At 34.1% G+C, this 27,371-nt stretch overlaps 2 protein-coding genes across 3 annotated transcripts; one reads left to right on the top strand and one right to left on the bottom strand.

The window, feature by feature from the left end:
* Positions 1 to 463: 463 nt before the first annotated feature.
* LOC119076375 (T-box protein H15-like) lies at positions 464 to 26,577 on the bottom strand. The gene is made up of 7 exons (XM_037183091.1): positions 25,919 to 26,577; positions 20,893 to 21,062; positions 20,689 to 20,819; positions 7,635 to 7,883; positions 7,497 to 7,533; positions 3,836 to 4,080; positions 464 to 1,564 (listed from the first exon to the last, which is right to left on the bottom strand). The coding sequence occupies exons 1-7, from the start codon at positions 26,043 to 26,045 to the stop codon at positions 1,132 to 1,134; spliced, it is 1,392 nt and encodes a 463-aa protein (XP_037038986.1). The 5' UTR covers positions 26,046 to 26,577; the 3' UTR covers positions 464 to 1,131.
* On the top strand, positions 17,060 to 19,695 carry LOC119076388 (platelet-activating factor acetylhydrolase IB subunit beta homolog). Of its 2 annotated transcripts, none has more exons than XM_037183110.1 (4): positions 17,060 to 17,236; positions 18,889 to 19,073; positions 19,135 to 19,362; positions 19,483 to 19,695. In XM_037183110.1, the coding sequence occupies exons 1-4, from the start codon at positions 17,067 to 17,069 to the stop codon at positions 19,581 to 19,583; spliced, it is 684 nt and encodes a 227-aa protein (XP_037039005.1). In that variant the 5' UTR covers positions 17,060 to 17,066; the 3' UTR covers positions 19,584 to 19,695. The 2 variants fall into 2 exon arrangements, with proteins under 2 accessions (XP_037039005.1, XP_037039004.1); XM_037183109.1 differs by lacking the exon at positions 17,060 to 17,236 and adding an exon at positions 18,588 to 18,827.
* Positions 26,578 to 27,371: the final 794 nt, after the last annotated feature.

Below are 27,371 nucleotides of genomic sequence, written 5' to 3' on the forward strand. Positions count from 1 at the left end.
GTACCGGGGAATCGTCTAGCTACACTTCGTTCATTTTACCTTGCAATTTTATCTGTTGTAAGTAATTGACACAGCGAATCTCAGAGACAATTTTTCTTCTTCAAATTTTTGAATGATCTGTTTTGTATTCCGGCCATAAATGAAATTAGGTCAATCAAAAAGTACCTAATATGGCACATTCTGTGGTACGTAATTTCACTTGTTTGCAAGTTGAATAATAGTTATTATTCTCTAGCTTGTGAGGCAATATCTGGATTTAGTAGTTCATTCGCGACACGCGGTAAAGAAATTATTGAGACAGAACTTGTGCTAAAAAGTCTTATTTTAACGAATTCGATGTTAGAAGTCGCTTTCGGCTCGTGCTGAAAACCTCTCATTGACTGAAAAAACCCTTAATGATATCCTTCCATCTGCTATCCTGAATATTGTTGTGTGTTACCGAATGAAAATTAAAGCTTTTTGATATTACAGTTTCATTTTATATATTATTTATCATAATTTTAGTACAGAAATCTTTTTAATTTGTGTTTAAAAACATCAACAGATTCAAAGGGTTTTTTTTTTCAAAAATAAAATACGGTCACAGTCAAGGCTCAAACAAATACATTTGCATAAAAATGTAGGAAACAAAATTTTTATTAAAATTATTGAACTCAATACAATATTATTGTTCAAGGAGATGTTTCTTCTCCCGATAAATTCAAATTAAATTTTTCGTTTTGTTTAAATAAATTAGAAAAAATATTTACAACATTCACAAATCGAATTTTATAATACTGACGACTCTATTGTTTCTCCTTAGTTTTAAGATTCTTACTTTTCCACTTTTATTTTTTGTTTAATTAATTACATTTTCAAGCCAAACTAACTATATATGTAACACTCACGGGTTTGTTCTTCTTCTTAATTTATATTATTTTTATTCACTGGGTTATTGAATGCCACCAATTTTAATTGCTTCAGTAATTTTGCTCTGTTAAAAAAAAAAACATTTTTTTCTGATGTTTCATTCTACCAATATAATAGTCAGTTACAGCCACAAATATTTACACTTTTGTTTCTTCCTAATTTCATTTCGTTTTTTTTATTAAATGACCATACACCCGGCATCATCATCATCATCATCACACGCTAATTGTTTGGCGGACTTCGTGATGATTGCGAATGATGCGGCGGCATCTGATATGGACTAAATCGAGCAAAGCTTTTGGCTCGTATGTCTGGCGACGGTGATCCAGAACTGGATGGCGTTGATGACACAGGCGGTGGTGTACGATTCTGTGATGCGGCTTGCAGAAAACCGGCAGACAATTGTGGCGGCCATTGACCTTGCCACAGGCCAAGATTGAGTGCGTTCAGATTTGGCCGTTGATACATTTGGGGTAGCAGAAGTTCGGTGTATGGTGATCGACCCCACATTTGTAATTGTTGGCGAGCTTTTTCTAACAGTGCAGCTGAGGCAGCGTCAGCGTCTTGCGGTGCAAATTGTGTCATTATGGGATCGGGGAAAAGGCGTAATGGTGCACGTAGATGCTGTTCTAAGAGTAGTGCATCCATGGGATCTCTGGAAATAGACAGGAAAATGATGTTAGTCAAAAAGATTGAATCAATGGATGGCTAACTTTTAAATCATTATGAATGAAAAAGTGGTTGTTTGACTTTTGAGGTCCAATGTTACATGTATGGTGTTGAATTTATTGACTGAAAATTTATGTTTTTTCGTTGATTACTAAAAATTCTGTAAAATTTCCAATCGAAACATGATAACGAAAGGTATTTTATTCGTGTACACTACACACATCAAAATATTCGTTAAATTACGTACATGTAATCATTAACATTTTCCATATAAACAACAAAATTGCAGCATTTTGTAAGTAAATGCCGAGTGGAGAAACACGAGAAAAAAATGCAGCGAAAATTTATGTCAAAATGTGCATAAACAGTGCGAAATTCATCAACTGTTCACAATATCATATCATGCACAAATCTGATTTTTTTTTCTCAACGAAAAAATCATCAACACACGAAAAGAAAAGGGAAAAATGATTCTGAAAATGTTAAAAACCGATACCATCTCTCTATAATTAGGGTAACGCATTAAAACATGCGAGGTGTTAAGAAATTATCTTCGATCACACTCTTCCGAGATGATGTCGGCTTATGGACATGGTTATGTGTGCATGTATAAACGATGATTTTTTTTGTGAAGATATGTTTTATACCAGTCAGGTCAACATCACAGTATTACACATACGAATGAAATGGGAAAAAAGTATTCGTCGATGAGGTATTTTTGGACCCCGAAGCTTAAATCATCGGCTCTACAAATTACAGAGCGGTATATTGCTTTGATGGCAAGACGTGGATTGGGAGGACCGATATACTGTCCAATAATGTTTGGTAATAAAATTGTAAAAATATAATTACTCAACCAGCATATAAACGGCTTTGACAATAATTTAGTGGTGGCTACGCGCGTCTGTAATTATTAACTGTTAAGATGGTGCGTTAAACGAACACGCGGATGAGGAGTGTACGTACATTTTTAAAAGCAAAATAATTTTTTGAAGGGTAATCTGAGACATTCGATCACATTTTGCAATAAACCGGCGGATTTTAAAATGCAAAATTGTCGGCTTCCCACCATTGATGTTTGTGTAAAATGATCCCTACCAGTGTAAATCAACTTCAAGTTACATACTAAAAATAAAAATTCGAAAAACCAAAGTCCCACCCTGTTCGGCAATTATTTAGAGCAATTTGTGAAATATTGTGGAGACGTTTCATAATCTCAGAAATTGAACAAAAAACAAGCCTCCAAAAAAAATCCTTTAACCCATTACGCTCCGACAAGAACGGAACCTCTTGTTTCCATTGGTTTCTCTGGAGAACATTATATGTAACTCTCTATTGTATAGCACACAGATGGAAACATTTATAACTAAAAGTTTGAAATTAGGTGTTAATTGAACATCGGCGTTATTAGTCAAATTTGTAGGTTCGGAAAATGCTTTTTTAAACATCATCCTATTCGGTTGTGTAGTTATTAACCCGTTCCGTTTTAATGTGTTTTGCAGCATTAAATGAATTCTGTGTTTAGATAACGCGTTTTTAATCATTTTTCGTCAGCGATAGGTGTAAAAGCACTAATTTTATGTGGATGTTTCGTTGGGTATAATTTTTGTTTTTGGTTTTGTTTAAATTGCTTCGCTGATGACAGGTAGAAGCAGAAAATATATGAAAGGTTTAATGTTGCTGAGAGAACAGCCAGTGTATGATGATGAACATTCTAATAAAATTGTTTGAACAAAATGTTTTTTTTTGCCGTGTTGAAATAATAAATAGTTTAATTATGTCGAAGAGAATCGCGTGATGAAGCTCTAGATGGTGATGAGGTATACACACATACTGTATATGTATACCAAACCGTAATGAATCGAATAATAGAAAACGTTTAGTTAACCGTTTAGCCAGCTTTTAGTAAAACTTTCTGTCTTCGACTATCTCTTTTTTTCGTGCCAAGCCGGAAATTACCTTTCAACTGAATTTTCGGTATATTTGTAATAATGTCATGGTGTCAGTCTATGAATGATATTTTTCGAAAAGGTAGAAATGACGCTGACATTAAAATATCTTCGTGTGTGTCCCTCTTTCTCGCAACGAATTCAATTTTCTTTTTTGTAAAAATATCTTTCTATTTCCTGTCTCATCACTGCGTTCGATAATGAGATTTCATTATTGAAAAGTGCATTTGCAAGTGGAATTTTCTTCTGATAGAAAATTTATTTGATGGCTGGCATCAAAATCAAACTCAATAAATTTCCACACTCACCGGTCAAAATCCGTCAATCGTGATGAATCTCTGAAACCTTTAGCGAACGGGTTTGAGTCGATTTTCAGCTTGGTTATTAATTGATTTTGGTAGGCAGTTACAGCGGTGAACACGGTTTCGCTGAACACGAACGTTTTGTGTTCGCTCTCTTGCAGTTCCTTCGGCGTGGTTGGTATGCTTTTACCCGGTCCAAGTCGAACCAAATGTATTCGTGGTTGGTAGCGGTGCATAGAGTTTAGAACGATCTGTAAACAGAAAGAAAACAGTTTTGAAATTCAATATTTACATTTTGGTGTTAGGTTTAAAAGAGAAAACGATTTCGACTGGTTTTTTTATAGTGTGTGGAAAGAATACTTATAGTTCAGCTGTTAAATCTTAACCTTCCAGAAACGGCAATCACAATAATATCAAAAAATCTGCAAATTCTTCTAGTTAAAGTATCGACTCGTGTTTATGACAAAATCTTGTACTTCATTTGTTTCACCATAGATTTATTCACTATATAATACCACATTAACCACAGGTCGGCCTTACGGTCGATAACAGATGACACCCGTTGTTTTGCATTCACTTCTTGTGGATGTAACTAATAATCGACCAAAAAAGGTAAGAATATAATTTACTCTACGCGCATGCCTACATCAGAGATATCATTCACTGTAAGGGTGGTTTGCTGGTTTCTTTTAATCGTTTTCAGAAAGGGCATTGGAGAGTATGGCACTCGTTTAAGCAAATTCCGCATGAAATCTTCGTTGCAATTAGAATATTTAAAATTTGATCTGCCCCATTCAACTGCAAGTGTTCGTTCAGCTCCATCAATATTTTAGCATTGACAGAATCGTCATCGTCATGACCTATTTAATATACCTAGCTAAATGAAAAAAAACGACCCATTCACAAATCTAAAGTGCAAAACCGTTGTTTTTACACCTATACGTGTATTACACATATGGTTCGTGTACGTACGTGTAGTACATAAAATATGCTATTCACATCCCCTCAACGGTATCGGGTGGGGTTGCTAGGTTACAGAAACTGAATCATCTGTTATTGGTTGGGTAACAATATTTTTTGCAATCCAAAAAAAAAATCGAAAAGAAAGGGGAGACATATTTTATTGTATGCTTACACTGCTGCACACTGTGAGCAGGAGCATGTGCTTTTTGTGTTTTGGATGTATATGTACATGTACATGTAATGGATATATTCGTTTCGGAAACGGTTCAAACATAAAATAAACTCATTGAGAGTGTTGAGCTGGAGCATACATACAACATTACGTTGAGAAAAAGGTGGCGAAAATGCCATGAAAATGCGATGGTGAAACGGTATTAAGGGATGTTTTGTTTGTGAGTGTTGTAAAAAGCGCATATAAATATAGTCGTTCCAGGCTTCGGCAGCAGCGACAATGCAAACATACCCTGTCTAGACAAAATAGCCGAAGAAATTGATTTGAAAATATAAGTTGAACCATTTATGAGCGAGTGTATGTTTCGAGAAAAGTGTACTTTTGTGTAAAAGAAAAAAAAAGTGAATATGGCCGGTTACGTGTGCTTTTTGGGGGTGTGGAACTGTATTGGGAAAGCCATGTTCGGCATACTTTGGCAAAAATATTGATGTTTTCAATCAGCATCCAGTTAACTGCGCTTAGTGTTGGAGACGAATGGACTTTTTCGTTTTGTATTTTAACTCGACGAGAGTTCAACAGGGTTCACACTGCCTTGGTAAAGCATTGGAGTGATTCGAAAAGGGTTTTGTATAGTTTACACATTTTAGTATTAGTGTTACACAAACAGTCTCACTTGTATCGGAAAGCCGGGTGGTAAAATGCAAGTGAATGAGTTGTATAATTACTTGGAAATATCCAAAACTGATGCGTGTATGTATGTACACGATCAAAAAACCAAAACCTTATGGGCTGTAATTTTTTCGTCCGAAGCTATTGAATAATTGATTGAGATGAATGATTGCGTGAAACTGTTATTCCACTGGCGATATTATATGGCTTATCGTATGCAATTAAGTAATTTTCATTTAAATCGAAACGAGGGAACAATTTTAATTGCTAAATAATTGCAACCTCGTTCGTTGGTTTTAATAAATGGATAAATGGAAATAATATTTACATTTCCTTGGAAAAGTAGGGGCCTTGTGGTTGCGGTTTTTTTTTTAAATTACCAGGGGTTTAAATGCATCAAGTATTGAGAGATAACAATAATAATATGTCGAAGTTACACAGTATTTAGACAACCTGAAACTGACGCCTTCTTTAAGTGGTAAAGAAGTACTTGGCCAACCAACTTGTAATTTCACATTCAAACAACAATTTTCTTTGTAATTTTGATTAACTTCGATTTGAATCAACGGTTTTCGATGGCTGTTCAGTTCTTACTTATTGTCTCACTCTGACAAAAACATTAGTAGATACGGTGAAGTTCAGTGAAGGTAAAAATAGCGAAAGAGTCAATGTAGCGATGTATGTTGGGGTTGGATATGGACGGACATATTATTTTGAGTCGTAAATTTACTGAAACGAGTATAATTACTGAACTGATGACTGCACTGAGCCCACAGTAAATAGTAATAGATGACCGATGGGCAAAGGTAATTGTGAAGTATCGTTCGCCAGTTAAGGGGCCTGTGGATAAACCACCTGAACAATGGACTAATGACATGAATGGAATCTCAAAAACCACATATGATTAAATCGTTGGATCAGAAAAAATGAAAAGAGGGAGAGTAGGCCAACAGTTGAGCAGTGGACATGAAGGCTGTAGAAAGATGTAGCTCGACAGAGCTTAAAAAGATTTAATCAAATTTGAGTATCAAATTTATAGGACTCAAAATAATCCGTTAAACGTCTAGAACCAAGCTGCTGTGCATGTTGAAATCCAATTTTCAATCCTGATTCCAATGAAGGTGAGCCTTCTACCTTCAATCATTTTAGGAAACGAAACTTGAACCAGTCACGAGCTTTAAGTCTCAAGGAGCGCATTCCATCAAAAATTTGCGGCTCCTTGTTTTTCAGGCCAACAACACCAAATGAATGTGTGTGACATATCGGTGAGAAAAACCGATGTTACAAACCAATAAAAACAACAAAAAAATAATTCGAAATAAATTGCAGTAGATTATTGAGACGTCGATGGTAATTAAGGAGGGTGGAATACATCCAGATATTTGTTTCAATATATAACCAGCTAGTCCCAACAATTTACTAGCTTATATCGCTACGTAAAGTATAAGTTATGTACAATGATGGTTAATAGGGTTATTCTCTGCTCCACCATTGTCAATAAATTATCTAAATGTGAACTGTGTAAATATATATGTGTATACAAAGTCCTCTGTGTATATTTGCGTAAAAGGTTTTTTAATAATAGAAAATGGTTCATGTTTAAGTGTATTATTAATTTATGTTAAATAACAATGCCATCCTATAACTACCATCTTGTCTACATAATACACATTTGCACATTAGATAAGTGGGAGCTATAATTTCCTGTAATAACGGCAATATTTATGCGAATTTAAAATGTCTATTATAATGATGGAGGTGAGCTCTCACTAGGCGTCAGTGCTGTCGTATACCATAATAATACAACATTTTTTCCGAATATAATTTGTTCAATTTATCAAACTTAATTTGAAATTAGCTTACCTGTCCCTGTTTATCCATCTCGTTGTTGGTGAGTTTACTGTAAAAAAGAAAAAGAAAATTGAACGTAAGAAACAGTCCAACTCCATGAAACCCATAATCGATTCATTTCAAGTGAAACTGCAACAAAGTAAAACTTACACTTTCTCAAAAGACACCACTTGCTTACGCAATGCATCGCAACTGATCGGACAATCTGGATGAGCGTATAGTCTTGCCGGTGGCGGTGGATCAGCTTTACCAGCAACTAGCCAAGATGATCTGTGATAAGCGTACCGATAACGTCGACAATCGACTGACACTATGTCTAACAGAACAGCATATCGATCAGGCGGTTGTGCTTGTCTTAGGGGACCGGAAAACGAAACGCGTACGGTTGGAAACATCCGTCTGCAATTAATAAACACAATTTTATTGAAACAACAGCGAAATTTACAAAAACTTATATTTTAAAGACGAAAACGAAACACATTTTGACGTCGTTGTTTTATGATATGTTTAAAACACAAAGTTAAGTAAAATGATTCAATAATATAAAACAGAACCTGTGGGCATATCAGAATTGCTTATAACATTTTATTGTAAATTTATTCAGAAAATGGGTTTTAACATGGTGTAAACGCGTTATTATAATTTAATATTGAAATTATGAATTAGAGTATTGTGTGTATGTATAATATACGGTGTCCATGCATAACATGCACGTCATAAGATAGCCACTAAATTGTGTATCATCATAATAAGGCAATATATCTATGTTCCCTTCGCTGTTACTTCCTTCTTAATGGCATTAGCACTATATCTTGATCATCATCGAATATGTTGGCGTTTTTTTTTCTCGGTTACATGCGAACAAGTTGCGCATTTGTTCGGTTGGAATAGTTTAGATTGTGTGAATAGAATATTTTAGATAAAATGCGGTCCGACACATTTGTTAGGAAATGTGTGGACAATCTACATCGAAGGATTTACTAATTGAGTATCGAAGTGCGTTTTACGATTGGGTTTGTCGCCTATTATATAATAGTAGGTTATATTGGATGCTACGAAAGTAATTCAATTCATGAGGTAACCATTTGGTGATAAAATAAAACTCTCTAGTGTGTTTTTGAGTAACACAACACAAGTGTAGAGTAGAGTTTGTATATCCGAGTCAAAGTAGAGGTGAGCGGGCCGAGGTTTTTTCAAAGCCCGACCCGACCCGAATCGATTTTTAAAACCCGAGAACCCGAAACCCGACAGTTACTGAAACCCGGCCCGACCCGAATTAAATTTTTGAGACCCGATAACCCGAAACTTGACAGATACTGAGACCCGAAAGATACTGAAACTTGCTAAAATCGAAAATTATTTAGAAAACGCAAAAAAATATTTCATTTTGAAACAGTTTCTTGAATTTCTTCCAAGAAAAACGAAATTGCCTAAGTTAGATCCACATATAAGAGTCAGACGCTGTGACTTTACATAGAAAACTTTAATTCGGGTCGGTTTCGAATTTAAAATTTAAAACCCGACCCGAATTGAATTTTGGGAACCCGAACAACCCGAAGTCCGTTAAAATTGAATCGGGTTCGGGTTCGGGCCGGGTTTTTGGCCGACTTCGGGTAGCCCGCTCACCTCTAAGTCAAAGGCGAGTGTGTAAGTTTGCGATTATCACAAAGTGGTTTCCAAAGTAATGAAGAACGGAGCAGTATCTGGTCTACTATCTGACCGCCCCATGCAAAAGTTTATTTCCACATAGGAAAATGAATATAATTTACATAGATGCTATTGGCACGTCATTTCGCCTGCAAATAGTCTTTGTGAAAGGAAAAATGCTATTGGCAGGCGCCTGCCAATAGCCTGTGTAAAAGGGGGAAGATGCTATTGGCAGGCGCCTACCAATAGTATCTTTAATAATAATTTGGCAATTGGCAGGCGCCTGCGAACAGTCACTACGTATAATTTACCGAAAATAGTCGATATGTAATGGATAATTTTCGCAGCATCTAATGCTATGTTATGGTCAACTTTCGCATGGGGCGGGTAGTAATCTTCCTTGTGTCATTCAAGAAACATAAATGCTCTCTGGGTGTGAAATTTACAGCATGTAACATAATCGATTCTTGATCTATAAATGTTAGTATAAGTTTCAGATCGAGAAAAACTGTTAAGTACATTTGTGCAGGCCCTAAGATTGGGGAATTCATTTGGGAATTTTGGGAATTTTTGGGAATTTTGGGAATTTTGGGAATTTTTGGGAATTTTGGGAATTTTTGGGAATTTTGGGAATTTTTGGGAATTTTGGGAATTTTGGGAATTTTTGGGAATTTTGGGAATTTTTGGGAATTTTGGGAATTTTTGGGAATTTTTGGGAATTTTTGGGAATTTTTGGGAATTTTTGGGAACTTTGGGAATTTTGGGAATTAATTCCCCAATCTTAGGGCCTGATTTGTGGTGACAGTGCTTTAACCATTGGAATTTCTGATATATTCTGAATCTTTGATTGAAATGATTCGAATGAAGAAAAAGCAATGATTGACATGCAGAATCTACGTTTACACTTTATAGCTCTCTCATCGAGTGGTAGGGGACGACATGAAAAACCACCATACGTAAGTTCAATGCTAGTATTAAATTCAAAATTCAAGTAATTTTATTTGACATGGTGTTATTCTACGCCTAATTGAGTGGCAATTTAAATAAAAAATTGTTATTACTTCCTCCGTTCCATCGTTTGATTCATTTCTCGAAATTGTTCTACTACCCTGACAAACCAGCAACAGAATATTACCGCCAACAATTATGACAATGATAACAAAATCAACTTTTTTAACCATTGCATTGCAATACAAAAAAAAACTTGCTAATGTGCAAAAACTTTTTTTGTTTCGTATTTTTCGATGCAATCGACATAGGAAAAACGTATTCAAAATCATGCAAATTGCTCATTAGCAGCACATATACCTGGTAATTGTCACATTCGCTCGATTCGTTGTTAACATGCAATGGCTTTAAACACATGTCACTGATATTATTAAACAATTTAATCAGTTTGATGACATGTTGAAATTTGCGTTTTTTTTTTGTAACAATCTATGAACCGTATAGAACAAAGAGACACGCTGCTTACAAGTTAACAGCATGGTTAAAATCAACAAACCGACTGAAAAACGAATCTCAACTGAAGTCAATTAATAAAATGCAATGTGCTGGACAATGATTATTCAGTTGACGGAATCAATATTATTACAGACTATTCATATCCTATAGTTTGTCATTTCGATTCTCGTTTTCTTAGAAATATCGAAAGGCATGTCATTTCTTTAGGATTAAATTTGGAATAATTAGAAATAGACTCGACCATGTACTTACTACGTTGCAAGAAGTATGAAGATGACATCTTGCTAATCTGTTAACGACGTCGAAGTAAAAAATAAGTGGTAAGCTCTGTCGAATATACGGACTTATATAGCAAAATGTATGTTAAAACTAATGAAGTACAAGATTATTCATCAATCTTTTGAAAATACTCAGATAAAAGGAAATAACAGACTCATTAATCATATGTTAGCGATATGCTTGTTGTCTTTCCGGAAAATGTAGTTAAGAAAAGTATATTATCGCTGCATACCATTGAAATGATGTAACATTTCGATTAAATCGAAGAAAACAACTTGTGTTATATAAATATTCTGACACAATACACAAAGCCACAACTAAATCAAACCATCAAAAAACAACGACAATAAGAATTATAGAAAATTTAGACGTGAGGGTGGATGGATATTAATTTGTTCGTTCATTTTCGATCGCATATCCAATAAAACTTGGCTGTCAATTTATGTTTTGTGGTAGGTAAAATACATGCGCCAAACATATATTCAATTTTAACAATTTTACCATATTTTGTATCGATCATCTGTTTTAAAATAATAAAACTGCCAAAAGCGCAAAAACATATCAAGACAATTGAATGTGTAACTTTATGGTCGATGTTGTTGTTGTTGTATCTTAGCTTATTTTATGCAGGTATTTACTTATCGAGCATTTCAATTTCGAAACGCTTTTCTGATTTTCAGTTTTCCCATAAAGCAATACGATTTCATGTGAAAACCTTGATGGCCACCATAGACAACATATGGTTCGACATATACACAGATTGGATTCATCTACATATTATAACATTTTGTATTTGTAACAAAACCTTGTGATTTGTTAAAAATAACACAGAAAATAATAAACTATTGCTAAATGACCTGTCAAACTCCAATCAATTGTCATGTACATGCAAAATAAAATACAAAATGGTTTAAAAAGGTACAAAAAAGAATATGAAGCAAACGAAATAAAACAAATTTTGTGTTTTAAAATTTATATTATGTGGTGTACCATTTGCACGGGGTGGTTTTTTGTGTATTGAGGATACCATGCAGTCATTTCAATGTCAGTTTATTTCGTATTAAGTTAACAAAATCTACTGTCATTCATGATTTATTTTTTCGGTTTAAAAAAAGTTTTTTTTTATTAATTTATTGGATATCGTAGGGATGGACGCTAGGTAGGGGATTAATATAGAGAGGATATGATTAATATAAACGGAAATGAATGGTAAAAAAATACTTTTAAGTGGATGCATAACAGAGTGTAATTAATCTCATAATTCCAGATCAAAATGCATTAAAACGATTAAAACAATCCAATTTTTTTTTATTGCTCCAGGAAAGCGCACTTCAAAAATGTTGTTGTTTATTTTTAAACATTTTTATCAGTTCTCGCGTCACACACATGCTGACGGTATATCCGTGTGCTTACAAATATATTATTATGATGGAAGAAACGCATAAACCGAAGTACATTAAAAGTATAAAAGAAAACCATAAAATCTTTGAACTATACTTCTGTAGCAATTAAAAGCGATCTATCTCCTACCCAGAATGTTTAAAATGTAACATTATTAAGATAACTGTTATTTTCGTTAAATTTTTTTCTTCTTTTTTCATTTTCGTGGTTTTAATTGATCTTCGTTTTGTTTGGCGCGCACATTATAAAACATGTGTAACATACTAGAGAGAAAATATGTTTATTGAAACATATGTTTACTTTCATAATTATATGGCTTAATTATGAGTTACAGTGAAAAGGCTATGCGTAGAGGATACATGTTTTCCTAAGGTGTTTAGGAGTGGTGAATAGAGATGAATCGTATCGTTTACTCGTAAACATTTAATTGGTAAATTTAAAATTGACGTGACACTGGCGTTAAAAATATATCGATGTACTACAGAGTGTGCTTAATGTTTGCATGTTCTGCTATTCGTCATCACGATTAACAGTAAGTCACTTTGATGAGGTGATGCTGGCATATAGGGATTACAAAGTTTGTCGATTACAAAGTTGGACTAGTCGCAAAGGAAGAAAATTTACTTGCAGAAATCGAAAGACTGTTATAATGTCTTGTATTGTTAATGTTGGTTCAGAGTGTCGTAGTCGTATTCAACTTACAAATGGAATGATTTAATGTTCTGTACACAGACCTACGTTATGCTTTTTAGGACGATCAAAATGTCGTTGTGTCTTATTTTTAATCAATTTTGACCCAAATCTTTGATAATCCGAAAAGACTGCAGGCAGAATACTGTAATAATAAAAAGGGAACGTAGCGTAGACCGTTGGTACAAAACACTGACCTATAACTTTTGTAAAAACAATACAAATTCTAAAATCAAAAAACATTTTTTTAAACTTTAAAATGGAAAAAACAAAATTTTCCCACATAACATCATCATAAAACGACAGTTACTGTAACTAAAACCATCATAAACCTGATTCAACAAAGGAATTTGCACCACATTCCAAAAATGTATACATGGGCTCTACTTCATCGCTGTTTAGCCGGCTCAGTATAACATGCGTAATTTCAATTTCCAATAAATCTTAAATCTGTGGCTTTAGTCATAATAGAACTGAAGGTCCTTATTTGAGGATCATTCATTAATATTATTGTAAACGCCTTTTGTCAAGAGGCAAAATCCCCTCGACATTATCCCAAAAGAAAAACCCAAATAATAAACAAAAATCAACACAAACACGGTTATCATCTGTCTTTTGATATAGCCAAAAAGTGAATGATATTGCCGAGTGTGTTATACCGGAAAACCGAATTATTTTTATGTGCAAAAATCAAAGCATTCTGTTGAATGTTGTTGTTGGTGATGTTCTGTGCCATTCATTTTTTTTCCTTCTGGGGTGTGTTGGTACAGAGAAGTTGTGTATTGTTGGAAATGAATAGCCATGTAATTTTTGTGTACATTGTTTGGAATGCTGTGAGTAAATTTACCAAAAATTATATGGATGCTGGTAGACAACTTACAATTGATTCCGAAAACTGATGTGTGATGGTTATACCAATGAATAAATAATGTATTGTGTACACATTGAAGACGGTATAGAAAAAGGGAATAGAACTAGAATTTCGGAATGTTTTCATGTAAACCGGGATCATTGTAATGAGATCGTAAAGTCAGTGATGTCGGATTTTGTAGTGAAGAGAAGTCGGAAAACATTATGAAAGGTTAGTTAATTGCAACGAAAATGTATCAAATTTCTGCAGATTTTCGTCAAACTGGTTAGCCTTCTCACAGGATCAAAGGAATATTACCAGATTTGTACGATCACCAGAGAATTCTATACCATTTAATTGAATTCCTTGGTGTCTTCTGACGATTGGAAACGCATTACAACAACCGAATCAATTTTAATTTCCACATTTTATTCATTGAAACCTATATATGCCCGCTCGTCACTGTGCCAGCGTTGTTGTTATTTAATATTTTAACATAAATGTCTAAATTGTGTATAAACGAAGCCCATTATAATTTCCAACAATTTGTTTTAGATGAAAATCCACCCAATTTCATCCATGTCACACACATCATTATCGTTATCACCCATTGTTGAATTACTCATTCATATAAAACAATATCACGTAGAGTCTCTGGTTTTACTGAATTAAATTAAACTAAAAATATATATGTGTACTCCCCATATGCCATGCCATGCCGCTAACGCAATGTGTACATAAAACCAAAATTTCGCCAAATCATAAAATAAACATTTTGTCATTTCATCAACAATTAATTTGTCTTTTCGAAAATATTGTGCTGATAATATGCAAATTGTTTCTAATTAATTTATGAAACATGAAAATTTTATTGCAGTGTAATACAGGAAAAGCGGAGTTATATGGTGTATAGTAGGTACACGTTATTTTCTCTCTATACTCTCTCATATTTCTTTTTTTTTATAATATTCATTCATGCGGTTTCATTTGGTTGGCTCGTTTTGAATTAAAACGATCCATAAAAGTCTCGAAAAATAAAAATGCGGTTTAGCGGACAGAGGCGTGTGTGTGTATTATGTTCGGTAACATGAATTGCTTATTTTACGTGTAGCATAATTTATGTAAAAGACGTTGAAAACAAATTAATAAGAACTGTATCAGAGGTCACGTGGTTGTTTCAACACCGACTATTTGATACCCCCGCAAAATGCCACAAGGACAATAAAATAAACTGCGATATGTGTATCTACTTGCATAATAATGATTTTGGCAGAGAAATATTAGCCTTTGGCTTGTCTCCAGCTTAGAGGATTCCAAGTCAAATTATTTGTTAAAGACAAAAAATACGTAAAACGAATGTTTAAACAAATTAAGTAAAGACTTCATTTGACGATACTTTCAACAGTAGAAGTAACAGATTGTCTTTTCTAAAATGGCTAACATGATTTTTTCCTCTCAATTTTATTGTGTAGCGACTTAGTATACATCAGCATTCTACAGTGGTAGTAAATTCCTATTTGTGGTACAAAATAAAATCAAATTACTCTGGCCAATATTCACAACCGATACGATCGTTCATATACAGTTACATTTTTCTATTCAAAATTCACACATTTATCCGTACAATATTTTTCAACACTACTTAATGACCGACAATTTTTTTTTTTATTATTATAATACACCATAAATGTCCCATCGAAATATAGCGCTTTTAATAACATAATTTCGTTCCGAAAAAAACATGCACAATCCACAAATGTAATAATTTCTGTTATTTATGATAATGGAACTTGAACAAAAATTTATGCGTAAACTTTTGATATATGTCTATAACAGCTGGTGTGTCCAAATAAATATGAACAAAATTAAAAAACAGAAAAAAAAACATAAGAAACAAAGTCCGTCCAACATGATGAGTGAATAGACTATGCCCACAAAATTATGTTAATGTCAGATAAGTCGTTTGCGCATCATAAAAATATTTTCACTAAAAAATGTTAAACAACAAAATGATAGAGAAACTAAAAACGAAAATTTTCTTTGGATTAATGTTGATGGTTTTTAATTGTGCGATGATTTGCAGATTTTGTTTTTGTGATAAAAAAAATGGCTAAATTTTTTTTCTATTAAAACTATCTGCTGGTTCGGGCATGAAATGATATATCCATACGAAAATTTCAACAATTTGTTTTCTAATTAGTTCACTCTTGCGTATACACCTCTAATAATAAAAAATGGAAAAATAAAAATTTATTAATTGTAAATGATGGTCTGTTCGGGTTCAAGTTACAACGAAGTGAAAAAAAAGAATTATTTCAAAATTCGGTTCGTTTTTTTTTCTTTATCTCCCCGAGCGTTGTAAATTATATTGTACTTTTATTGTATACCAGCAAAGCACTTAATCAAATTACGCTTAGCGCATCGTGGAAACAATAATGAATTAATGATAGTTGAATGATGTGATGTGATACTTTGCCGTTTTTTTTTGTAATATTATAGAAATGTTATTATATTTTACAACAGGATGAACTAAACTTAATAAATTCCTATTCATTATCACAATTAAAAATTACTTTTATGACATGATAGTAATAAAATGTTCTAATTAGTTGTTTATTGTTTACAGGTAAATTTCAGATCCAATGGATTAATTACAAATGTAATAGGGTTAAGCAAACAAAAAACGATCAACAAAGTGTGAATTTCACCAAGTGCTTGTAATAGTAACACTGGGCAGATTATTACCTTTTTAAGGTAATAAGGTTTGATGTTTTTGCTGATGCGGCACTACCGTGTCTTGATAAATTGCGTTGTTGTTTTTAAACTGATCATCCCTGAATGTTATTTGGCAACTTTCTGCTTAAAAACAATTCTTTCCCTCAAAGCTTTATAATCGCCAAATCTGTAGCTTCATTTGTTTGTTGTGTTCGATTCACAATCTCTTACTTCATTAGTTTTAGCATACAATCTGCTATGTCAGGACGCTAGTCAGAGCAGTAGATCAATGGAAAATCTAATGGTAGTTTCTTAGCTACCTGAAGCTGAATCTACGTGGAATTTAACAGTCGTTGAAGCCTGTTTACAATTCGGCAAATTGAGAGTTATTAGAAATTATATCGAATAAATCTTATCGCCAAATTTAGCGACCAATTATGTAATTAGTCCAAGGCCGACACGATTTTTTTTATCTTTCCACGATTATCGATTTGTAATTATAAAAAACTGATTTTAGTCTGCAGTTGACTTCAACAATGAGAACGACATCTTTGTCATTAATTTGCTTGTTTTTTGCGTTGTGCTCTGGCCAAGCACCGTACACTCCAGTACCACGTAGTGGTGAATTGTGGTACGGACGGCATAATGAATTTGTAGCAAATACAGCTGCAAATCCGGGAATTCCGGTAATATTTTACGGTGATAGGTGCGTTAAATATTGTCAGTTTCTATCTTAAAAGGGCATTTTCGATCTTTTTTTTTTGTTGGACCTAAAGCATCACTGATTGGTGGAAATTGCAAGGTTTGCCTGTTTTTGATCGCTACTACACAGAACTTGGCGTTGCTAATTACGGAGTTGCTAATAATCAAACTCAACATCTACTATGGCGCATTCAAAATGGTGAAGTGGATGGATTGAATCCAAGATTAGTCGTGTTGAAGATTGGAACGAATAATTTAGGTAGCATGATACAATTACACAATGGAAGAGGAACAAACTGTGTAGATGGATTGAAACTCTATAAAAAAGCTTCTTATTTGCAATTTTATCTGTTCACAGTTTTAAAGTGGTCCTCTTTCTCCGGACCGTAAACTGTTCCTGCTCCACCTAATATACTATTTGGTTAAACCTATTACTACTATTTAAGTTTAAGATTATTTTAAACGGCTTTGCGCATCGTTTACAGCCACAGCTTCAGTACCGGACATTGCTCAAGGTATTTTAACCATCATACAGACATTGCGTACTCGTCTACCCTACACGAAAATTCTGTTAATCTCCATACTGCCTCGAAATGGTGTTGTAAATTTCGATAACATTAGTGCAATTAATTCACTCATCGCTCAGTACCATAATGGGAAATACGTTTTCTATTTGGACATATTTAACGAATTCACCGGTCCTGTTTGGGGAAGTAAGTTCCGATTGGGTTTTCGCTCTATACGTCTGGAAAATTACTTATTCCATTTCATTACTAGGTGTAAATAGTAACTTATTTACGGATGGACTACATTTGAGCGCGGCCGGTTACCAACGTTGGGCAGAACTCATGAATCCATTATTCAATCAACTAATAAAACCGAAGCAAACCTGCAAGGCTTACTGAAATTCCGGAAACGCGATTTACAATATACTCCTATAGCCTCCTTCTAAACCTAAACTCCTAAGACTTCCCGAAATAAATGAATGACAAAAATTTTAAAATAAAACGAGAAGCAAAAGTTGTATTTTCGGTCTATACTTTGGTTGACGATGAAGCTAATGTATTGTGTCACTATTGTGACAACATCAATTCAATTTTTACGTGGATTCTTAGAGAATTCCCCAATACAGCTCACATGGACCGCATTCCTCAACATGCGACTTGGAAATAATTCTGTAATCTTATCGTCTTCTAAAAGTAAATCAGTGAAACACAACTATACTCGATCTCTCATTGAGTTTCTTTGTTTATTGAGTATATGATAAAGTGATCTGCGATAAATTAGGAGCCTTGCGACGCGTTCGAGTGCCGCGCTATATCTTATGTCTATGACAAAATTAATCGCCCAATCGGAATTTTTATCTTTTTACGCTATGTACGAGACGATGAAAAAGCTGTTTTTAGTCTGCAGTTAACTTCAACAATGAGAACGACACCTTTGTTATTAATTTGCCTGTTTTTTGCGTTGTGCTCCGGCCAAGCACCATCCATTCCAGTTCCTGGTAATGGTGAATGGTGGCACGGAAGACACAATGACTTTGTAGCGAATACAGCTGCAAATCCAGGAATTCCGATAATATTTTACGGTGATAGGTAGGTAAATATTGTCAGTTTATATTTTCTATTTTCTATAGCTTCATTTCTGTTAAAACAGTATCACCGATTGGTGGGCCTGGCATGGATTGCCCGTTTTTAACCGTTACTTTGCACAACATGGAGTTGCTAATTACGGAATTGCCGGTGATCAAACTCAACATCTAATATGGCGCATTCAAAATGGTGAAGTTGCTGGATTGAATCCTAGATTAGTCGTGTTGAAGATTGGAACCAATAATTTGGGTATTATCATCACACAATGACATCCGAATCTATTTTTAAAAGTCTCGTGCATCATTTACAGCGTCAGCTTCAGTACCAGACATTGCACAGGGCATTTTAACTATTATACAGACATTGCGTACTCGTCTACCCAACACGAGAATTCTGTTGGTCTCCGTACTGCCTCGGAATGGAGTCGCAAATTTCGATAACATTAGTGCAATTAATTCACTCATCGCTCAGTACCATAATGGGCAATACGTTTTCTATTTGGACATATTTAACGAATTCACTGGTCCTGTGTGGGGAAGTAAGTTCAGTTGATTTCATTCGCGAATCTTTGATACAAATGCAAACCACTTATCGGTAGACTCAAAGAATTGTTTTTTCACTATCGACGACTAAAGAAATTATTTTATTTCATGATCAGCCGTAAACGATTACTTGTTTTGGGATGGATTGCATTTGAGCGAGGCAGGCTACCAACGTTGGGCAGAGCTTATGAATCCATTGTTTAATCAGCTGATTTAATCATAATAATGGCAGCCGAAAAGCAAAGGATGATCTGTCTGATCGATCCTGAGATAATGTACAATCTTTTACATGCACAAGACATTCTAATATAGTATTACAGAGCAGAATTTTAACCACGCATTTCTATGTAACTACCAGAAAGTCCAGAGCAGAAAGCAACCACACTTGATGGCATTTATACTGTACCAATGTTTAGGCTTCGCAGTTGTACTTCCAAAAAAATATCGGTCCTGACACCCCGTAAAAATTATCCTCGTTTTCAAGGTTCACATAAAAATCCATTCCAATTTTATATTTCCCGGCAACGATTTATTTGAAAGCCGTAACTGCTACCTCTTTTCTTGTTAATGTGCGTACATTAGATGATGTTATGTAAATTTTCACATATATATCTGCACACGAGTTTCCATTAGTGTTCTGTGTTCGCATTAAATGTGTTTCACTTTTAAACTCCATTTCTACATACACAACTGACTTGTAACACCTAACCGTTTCACGTTGCAAGTACTAACCTTAGACGTTATACCGGTGTTCATTCATATTCAAATTCACGTTACAAGATGAGAGAATAGAAGCGTATATTACAACGTAATATAAAAATTATAAAAACGAATCGTAAAAATCAACCATGGCACAAAACACAATTTGTAGGATCGTTAAAATGATTTAAGCATTGAGAAGTTTAGCGATTTTTTTATGAACCACTGAAATGTGTACTTCTGAAGAATTTTGCCGATTTTGTTTGCAAAATTTATATTTCGAATGGTTGTTTTCCATATACTATAACCGAAGCGCCGTTGATTTATGTACCATATACACATTTAATGTTATTAAACAAAATCCGTCTTTCAAAACCAAACATTTTCTTTCTTTCGTTTATCTTCGAAAAATGCTCAGACACTCGGTTCAACACCGAGTAATGGTTCATCATACATAACAACAAATGTCTGTAAATGATGATGGATATGGACTCTAACGGCATCGTATTTAATGTAGGTATTATATGGTAAGTGATTATTCATTCAACATCCCAACATCATTCATCATTAATATCGATATTATGTTTGCAAAAGAAAGAAAATGATCGAAAAAAAAGACTTACCTCCCAGTTTTGGTGATGATCATTTCGGTTCCTAATTCGTGAAATTTATCCCATAACTCCTTCGTTTCCAAGTGGCATTGCACAGGTTTTAATTCATCACAGTTACATGAGCCGAGCAGTCCCGGTCTTTGCTGTTGTACGAGAAAAAAAAACGAGTTAATTTTCATTGATACCAAACTATGATGTACAAATTTATGCACACACCTGCACCGGTTCGGGTGACAGTCGATCATCATCACATGGACTCAGTGGCGATGTTCGCGAATTTTGGGAGGTTCCAGTGGTGCGTGACTGCATTTCTGAGTCACTGCATTGTTCAACGTCAACTTCATGATCATCATCAGCTTCTGTGGAACGATCCACAGACAATGGACCTGGAACATAATAAAATAGGAAAAATTACTTCCTGCTTCGTTTTTTACATTTAAATTGTGATGAGTGAATTTGATGTGAATCCTGTGTATGTACATATGGAGATCGAGCTATAAATCGGATAAGGGTCACGGTCATGTTTCCTATTTATTCAAAAACGTTCAACGCTAATATAATTTCAATGAAAATGAAGATCATTTGAATACTCAGTCATTCGGATGGAATTGCAATCAATAAACATTAAATTAGGAATCTCTTTAAACATTTATTTAAATAAAATTACTTCACACTTTATATCCACAACACATTATCGACCCATACGTAGGTTGTTATGTTATTATTGCTCATTAAGATTTCATAAATAAAACCTAATTACTCATTTAAAAAAATGTGTTTTGTGTTTTTCAATCGCCGCACCCGAGTGCTTACAGTGATTATACTGCGATAGGAGAGTATATTATTTTGCTGCACTAAAATTCTGCCACGGTTAAAATCGATAACCAGCAAAACTCGCAACACAAATCGGTGATGATGGCTTTTATGTATCCGATTGTAATTAATTACATTTCAATCATTAAACAAGTCATTACATTAACACCTCAAAGTTTAACAGATAAAAGAAACTGTTACTTAAAGCTGTATGTTATATGTGAATTGTAGTGTGTATTATAATAATGATTGCTTTTAGGTAGACCTTGCTGTCAGTTACCAATATGCTTTCAAATCAATTTTGATCTAGATCACATTAATTTCGGTATTTTAGTTAGATTTTACCATTCTGGTTGATGCAAAAGTCCATTTTCAAAGATTTTGCGCGTGTTAAAGTTGTTGAAACGAAGTAGTAGTTTCGATAAATATATCAGCGATATATGCTCTTCAAGCTGTGAATTTGATGGATAAACCAACAAATATGAGTGAGGATTTTTTCACTTATAAACTTTGTTCGTTATTAATGACAAAACGAAATTAGACTCCAAATTAATTGAATATTTAAACATTCATAATTTTGATCGAAATAGAAAATGAAGAAGAGTCCACCAATTTTATCATTTTAAATTCATCGAAAACTTCTAACAAACTTTTCGAACTTTACACGTGTCCACAAGGCACTTCGAAGACATGAATCCAGAGGTAAGTTCATCCTATATAATGATTGGGTTAAAAAAAGCGCGGACAACGAGCTGACTAATCGTGCCATATTCACAGGCCTTGGGTATATGTAACTCTCTGGGTGTGTGGTCATATTGTAGCCATAATGTAATCGAAAGTGTGAAGGCGAATTATCGTAAAAATCTCAAAATTCGGTGACTGTTGTACGACCAATAATTCTATACAATTTCAATCAACAATCAGCGATCGATATCGAGTGTATTCACAACAAATTGTCGTCCTAAATAAGTTGACACAACGATTATTATCGACAGAGAGCAATTTACCAAACTAAATAAATAATTTTTTGTAAAAAAGTAACACTTAAATTTATCATTATTTATTCTCACCTTCGTATATAATTACGAAATGATGTGTGTGTATTGAAAAAAGAGACCTACATAGCACCTCAACTAATATTTTACTTAAAAATGTAATATAAATACTTGACACCTGTCAATATTATATATACACAAAAATTATATTTCGTTTCAATGCCTTCAAAGTGGAGTTGGAAAAAAATCTCTAGCAAATTATGAGTTAACAACTTATGTTTTCGTTAAAAACAACAACAAAATTGAGGAGTGTGCGAGTAATTTTTCAAATATTACTGCAAATTTGGAAATAATTTTAGTTGAGAAAAATATTCAGTTACTGTACCTCTACTTTGAGATTGAAGCCTGGGGCTAGTTTTGTACATTAAATCTAATTGGTGTAGGTGATGGAAATTACATCCGAAATTATGTTCAATTAATGACGAATTGGATGAATTATGAAATCACATACATTGTTGTAAAGTGTGTAAAATTGCATTTATCACCGAATTGTGTACAATGTTTTCTCAACAGAGTCAACGAAAGTTTTACTTTTCGTCACTGAGTTGTGAAAACCATACTTTTCTCAAATCAGTTTCGAAAAGTAAAACTTTCCTTGCCTCTGCTGAGAAAACATTGTACACAATTCGGTGATAAATGCGTTTTTAGCACGACAGAGTAAAGTTAATCAGGCACGAGCGCTGATTTGACTAGGGACCTGAATAATCTAGTAGTCCTATATTTTTTGCGAACAAAATTCAATTTCAATTTATGTCAGTGTTCATTTGAGTTCATTTTCATACAGTGTATTAGGTCCCTTATTTGACATTTCGAAAATAAACCGCTCCTGCCTGGTTTATTTCACTCTGCCGTGGTTTTTAGGCACACGATGTGTATTGTCACTCGAAGCTGTAGGCACATCAACACATCTAGTACCTAAAAGAGCATTTATTACTCAGTGAAATACCTAACTTGGCAATGGGACAAATGATGGAAATGGTACTTCTAGTGTGTTTACCGACCTCGGCTTCACCTCGATCGGCAAATTTCACACCAAAAGTACCATTTCCATCAATTGTCCCATTGCCAAGTTAGGTATTTCACTGAGTAATAAATGCTCTTTCAGGCACTCGATGTGTTCATGTCCCTACAGCTTCGAGTGACAATACACATCGTGTGCCTGAAAACGCATTTATCAATATAAGTAATGTACTCTAGAAGAAATAAGTAAACTAGTTTTACGTGCTTCTGGTCGGTAAATGCAATTTTTTGAGTACATTTTTCGCATTTAGCGACAAGAAGCACGTAAAGCACTGTACGTACGAGGTTCCAAATTCCCCTACTATTAACGCTTTATTGATGGAAAACGAGTTCAACGTCTGTTTAAAATGCTCTGGTATGTAAGTTTCTTATTACTGCCTCGCTTTCAGTTGACTTTTTGTATTTGAATTTCAAAGCGATTTCAATTTATAAATTCCGTTGGTTTTTCTCTGTATGTGCTACACTGGTCATTAGAGCCTTTACGTTACCGTAATTATTTATGCTATTGAAAGTGATTTACAGATTTGTACGATTTTTTTTTCATTCTTTTTGTATGAAAATAATTTAGAATTACATAAAATTCCGGAGTGATAAAGAAAACTATTTCTTGGAAGAAATCTGAATTTATAATTTCAACATTTACACTCATTTCATCATCATGAAACGATTTTTTTTTCTCTATTCATTTCCACAGATTTATTTATAAGTTCGTTGCAATTAATTTTAATGTTTAATGAAGTCTGTTGCAATGCGTAAATAAAGTGCATTCAATACGAATGTATAAACGTTTATCTCACTGAGAATTTTCTTTAACAAAATCTATTTTTAATTAAATGCGAAAATTTATTTAATTGACTTGGATGCAGATATGGTGTATCCACTTCGTTTTTGTTATTTATAATCGGTTCGGTTATTACCCACACACACACATATATATATGCACACAAACAAATTCAATTAATAAAATATTTTTGCCAACAAATGTTCTCTTGTAACAGAATGGTAATTATACGCGCGCAAAACTTGTCAAGTTTTCAACAACTTGAAGATAATTAACAATAAATTATTTCGCATTATCAGCAAGTTTAATGTTAGTGGGCATTGTGTGTGTACATGTTGTGTATACCTATAAATATGGATTGATGTGATGATTTGCATAATCGTATCTATTACGTACGCTCGAGTATGAAATTTTGACGAAAAGGAAAGTTTTACTCTCAAGCCAGCTGCAGTGAGACGAGGCTTTTTATATTGTAAATTAGCTCATATTGTTGTCAATGTATTGTTTTAAGACAGTGAAAATTAATTACATCGCTGCCCCAATTATTTGGAGAGCTGAGTTGAGCAAAGGCGTGTACCTATTAACTGCAATCTGTACATAACCCCTGCAGACAAATCTTACAGCCAATTAAATCCATACTTATCGACTGATCGATAAGTTCACGCATAGAATCTATTTGAAAGACCTGTGATATCCGACTTATCGGTCGACTTTGAATGCATTTACGTAACATTCTAACTGTCGGACAAGTTTCAGTTTTGATTCGAAGACAATGTATTTATATGGTTCGCTATAACAGGACGGGGAATAGCGTCAGGAATTCCGTTACAAGAAGTCAACATCCCTGAGTAAAAATAAAAGTCACAAAAGTTCGAAAAGCGACGTCTCACGGTCTCAAATCCTTTGTACAAAGCACCTAGCAGGGTAATAGAAAAGAGTACTTTAATCGAAGTATGCGAATATTTCGATACTTTTTTTCTTAATGTCATTGAAAAATTACCATTAAGGCTGCCATTGGTATTATTTGTATCAAAATACTACTCTATTTGACGTGTAAAAACATCTATTACCCTGCTAGGTGCTTTGCTTTGTATTGTGAGACGTCTCTTTCCGAACCTTAAAGACTTTTAATTTTACTCGGGTCTTTATAAGCGGTTAATCATAAGATATCGGCATAAACGAATAATTCAAAATATTTTGCGACACCTTAAATGAGAGAGGGAATCGAACGATTATGTCACGGACGCTTGATCCGTCAATGATAAAGATGCTAATGTAACACTCTGATAGAGTCGAACTGACCAGGTGGGGAGTGGGAAAAGACATCTTTCATGAAATATAGAAACTTGTGTGCTTCACACTTGTTCGTCTTTTCTCTGCTACTTGATTGTATAAAATCAATTAATTATCACCTTTGGTTACTCAATACGTTAGAGTAGAATCTAAAGAATTTCGAAATTTTCTTCCAACACACACTACATGCATGCAACACATCCCTTAAAATAAATTTTTTGAACTATAGGTATTTTGTGACAACCAATACAATAAAAAATATCATTTCAATGTAACTCACTTAAACTCCTTTCTGACGGTTCCCGACTCGATGCTCCACGTGCCATTATGGCAGCTATTGAAAAATCTGTACCACCCTTAGAGGCAGCTAGATTGGCGTGATTTTGATTTTGTGTACCCAGCAACATTTTCTAATTTTCACAACAAAATGTCATCCACATTCACTCATCGAACACCGAAACAAAATCAATAAAATGAAAACTGCTGTCGGGTTTTTATTCAGAAATGCCTCGAAAATATCCACTAAAATAATATGCTAAAATGTCACCGTATATCATAAATTCATCCTCATATCGCATATATCGCTGAATATTCATAATTTTAAAACAACAACTATACAACAACAAAAAGAAACAATTGAATGTATAGTAACCGGTAGCACCGTCAATCGTTCATACCGAAAATTATTTCAAAGCTCTTTCCGTTTCCCAAAAAAAGAAAAGAAAATGAAACACAGAGCAGAGTATCGAACATATATCGCGACGTTTCATACAAGGTTCTCGTTACGGCCAAGAACAACAAAAAAGTCAGTTTTGCAAGCTATATCGAGTGCGAGCCTAAAGGCAAACAATTGCAAACTGATCTCGAAAGCTAGTTTTCATGAAATGTGTCGAGACCTTTTCTGATTACCTCCGTCGTTGAATATAATGTGGAGTGAAAAAAAAAACTCCTCCTTCTGTACTCTTGTTTAACATTCTGTTTCCGATTCCGTTCGTTTTCTGAAATCATAAAGTTGCATCAAAGAAGGGGAAACAACACACCGACACTCAATTCCAATATTCTCTTTGAAGGCGTTATTTTCCAAGCATATTTTGTGAGAAGAGGCGCGGTTGTCGGTACGATCAATGTTATGTTCGAAACTAGTTTATTTATATATAATGAATACATCCACACTCGAGTTCGCATAATACACACAAGCACACATCACAAGCCACAGTGGTACATAACACTCCATTGTATATTTAGTGGGGATTTTATTGGTAGCATATGCATCAGTTTTTATAGGTCCCTGGGAGTATTTTGTTATTTTACGGTTCCAGCTTTCTACGGCTTTCAACGCCGTACAAAGTGTTGTATGTGTGTAAATAGTAGTCAAGTGGTATATAATAACATACAGGGTGATGCTATTTTGAGGAAATTATTGTGTGGTTTCGATGACAATGGTTTGATGTGAGGAGTTTGGTGAAAATTGTTTTTGGGGTGGAATGTTTTTGAATGCTGTGTAAGTTTAACTATATCGTCTCTCACATGTTTATATCTACTTTCGGAAAATATATTATTTTTGTAGACATATATACCCGACCATACACATATTTATATGTATATTCACATATATTAAGTGTTGGACGTACAGTATACGACGATATAATAAAGATTTTTAGCGTATACTTTACGCTGTGTGTTATGTGAAGAAACATTTTCTCGGTGGAAAGAAAACATGTTTTTCAACTACA

This window comes from Bradysia coprophila, unplaced genomic scaffold (genome assembly GCF_014529535.1).
Source record: "Bradysia coprophila strain Holo2 unplaced genomic scaffold, BU_Bcop_v1 contig_232, whole genome shotgun sequence".
NCBI lineage: Eukaryota > Metazoa > Arthropoda > Insecta > Diptera > Sciaridae > Bradysia > Bradysia coprophila.